This window comes from Oncorhynchus keta, unplaced genomic scaffold (assembly GCF_023373465.1).
Source record: "Oncorhynchus keta strain PuntledgeMale-10-30-2019 unplaced genomic scaffold, Oket_V2 Un_contig_13657_pilon_pilon, whole genome shotgun sequence".
Lineage (NCBI taxonomy): Eukaryota > Metazoa > Chordata > Actinopteri > Salmoniformes > Salmonidae > Oncorhynchus > Oncorhynchus keta.
Window position 1 is genome coordinate 7307 of NW_026278310.1, and position 2694 is coordinate 10000.

Genomic DNA, 2694 nt, shown 5'->3' on the forward strand with positions numbered 1-2694 from the left:
TTAGCAGACTCTCTGATCCAGAGTCACTACAGTAGTGAGTCATTTAACAGACTCTCTTATCCAGAGCCACTTACAGTAGTGAGTCATTTAGCAGACTCTCTTATCCAGAGTCACTACAGTAGTGAGTCATTTAACAGACTCTCTTATCCAGAGACACTACAGTAGTGAGTCATTTAACAGACTCTCTGATCCAGAGTCACTACAGTAGTGAGTCATTTAACAGACTCTGATCCAGAGTCACTACAGTAGTGAGTTATTTAGCAGACTCTCTTATCCAGAGTCACTACAGTAGTGAGTCATTTAGCAGACTCTCTGATCCAGAGTCACTACAGTAGTGAGTCATTTAACAGACTCTCTTATCCAGAGTCACTACAGTAGTGAGTCATTTAGCAGACTCTCTTATCCAGAGTCACTACAGTAGTGACTGATCACTAAGTTATCTGATTCATTAATTGACAGATTGACTGATCAATAAGTTATCTGATTCATTAATTGATTGATTGATTGGCGTCCCCTTCTCCTCCCCTCCCCTCTACAGGTATGTCCACGCCCTCTACCTGGGCGCCCAGAGCCGTTGGCTCGGCAACCATGGTCACTTCCACTGGAGGTTGATGTTTGAGTGTGCTGACATCACCATGCTGAGGCTGCTGGAGGCCTTCCTGAAGAACGCTCCTCAGCTGGTGCTACAACTCAGCATCATTATCCATGCCAACCGGGTCCTGCCGCTGCAGGGTGAGTCGTGTTTTGTGTGTGTGTTTTGTGTGTGTGTGTTTTGTGTGTGTGTGTGTGTGTGTGTGTGTGTGTGTGTGTGTGTGTGTGTGTGTGTGTGTGTGTGTGTGTGTGTGTGTGTGTGTGTGTGTGTGTGTGTGTGTGTGTGTGTGTGTGTGTGTGTGTGTCTGTGTGTGTGTGTGTGTGTGTGTTGTTCCTCTTTCTGTCATTGTCTCTTTTACTTGACATCAAGTAATCTCTTCCTGCCTCATCGTCTGCATTCTAAATGTGATATAAAACATGGTATGATATGATAAGATAAAATATGATATGACATGATATGATAAGATATGACATGATAAGATAAGATATGATATGACATGATAAGATATGATATGACATGATAAGATAAGATATGACATGATATGACATGATATGATAAGATATGACATGATAAGATATGATATGATATGATAATATATGACATAATAAGATAAGATATGATATGACATGATAAGATATGATATGATAATATATGATAAGATATGATATGACATGATAAGATATGATATGATATGACATGATAAGATATGATATGATAATATATGATAAGATATGATATGACATTTATTTTTTTATTTTTTTATTTCACCTTTATTTAACCAGGTAGGCTAGTTGAGAACAAGTTCTCATTTGCAACTGCGACCTGGCCAAGATAAAACATAGCAGTGTGAACAGACAACACAGAGTTACACATGGAGTAAACAATTAGCAAGTCAATAACACAGTAGAAAAAATGGGCAGTCTATATACAATGTGTGCAAAAGGCATGAGGAGGTAGGCGAATAATACAATTTTTGCAGATTAACACTGGAGTGATAAATGATCAGATGGGCATGTACAGGTAGAGATATTGGTGTGCAAAATAGCAGAAAAGTAAATAAATAAAAACAGTATAAAAACAGTATGGGAATGAGGTAGGTGAAAATGGGTGAGCTATTTACCTATAGACTATGTACAGCTGCAGCGATCGGTTAGCTGCTCGGATAGCTGATGTTTGAAGTTGGTGAGGGAGATAAAGTCTCCAACTTCAGCGATTTTGCAATTCGTTCCAGTCACAGGCAGCAGAGTACTGGAACGAAAGGCGGCCAAATGAGGTGTTGGCTTTAGGGATGATCAGTGAGATACACCTGCTGGAGCGCGTGCTACGGATGGGTGTTGCCATCGTGACCAGTGAACTGAGATAAGGCGGAGCTTTACCTAGCATGGACTTGTAGATGACCTGGAGCCAGTGGGTCTGGCGACGAATATGTAGTGAGGGCCAGCCGACTAGAGCATACAAGTCGCAGTGGTGGGTGGTATAAGGTGCTTTAGTGACAAAACGGATGGCACTGTGATAGACTGCATCCAGTTTGCTGAGTAGAGTGTTGGAAGCCATTTTGTAGATGACATCGCCGAAGTCGAGGATCGGTAGGATAGTCAGTTTTACTAGGGTAAGCTTGGCAGCGTGAGTGAAGGAGGCTTTGTTGCGGAATAGAAAGCCGACTCTTGATTTGATTTTTGATTGGAGATGTTTGATGTGAGTCTGGAAGGAGAGTTTGCAGTCTAGCCAGACACCTAGGTACTTATAGATGTCCACATATTCAAGGTCGGAACCATCCAGGGTGGTGATGCTAGTCGGGCATGCGGGTGCAGGCAGCGATCGGTTGAAAAGCATGCATTTGGTTTTACTCGCGTTTAAGAGCAGTTGGAGGCCACGGAAGGAGTGCTGTATGGCATTGAAGCTCGTTTGGAGGTTTTGATAGCACAGTGTCCAATGACGGGCCGAAAGTATATAGAATGGTGTCGTCTGCGTCGAGGTGGATCAGGAATCGCCCGCAGCAAGAGCAACATCATTGATATATACAGAGAAAAGAGTCGGCCCGAGAATTGAACCCTGTGGCACCCCCATAGAGACTGCCAGAGGACCGGACAGCATGCCCTCCG

General features: G+C 42.9%; 1 protein-coding gene across 1 annotated transcript in view; it reads left to right on the forward strand.

Annotated features, from left to right (window-relative positions):
* Positions 1 to 536: 536 nt before the first annotated feature.
* The window catches only part of LOC118383057 (XK-related protein 7-like), a gene marked incomplete at its 5' end in the record, with an annotated part of 28934 nt that continues 26776 nt past the window's right edge, over positions 537 to 2694 (forward strand). Inside the window, one exon of the mRNA XM_052501454.1 lies at positions 537 to 732. Within this exon, the coding sequence (XP_052357414.1) occupies positions 537 to 732 (196 nt within the window). The remainder of the gene's footprint in view (positions 733 to 2694) is intronic.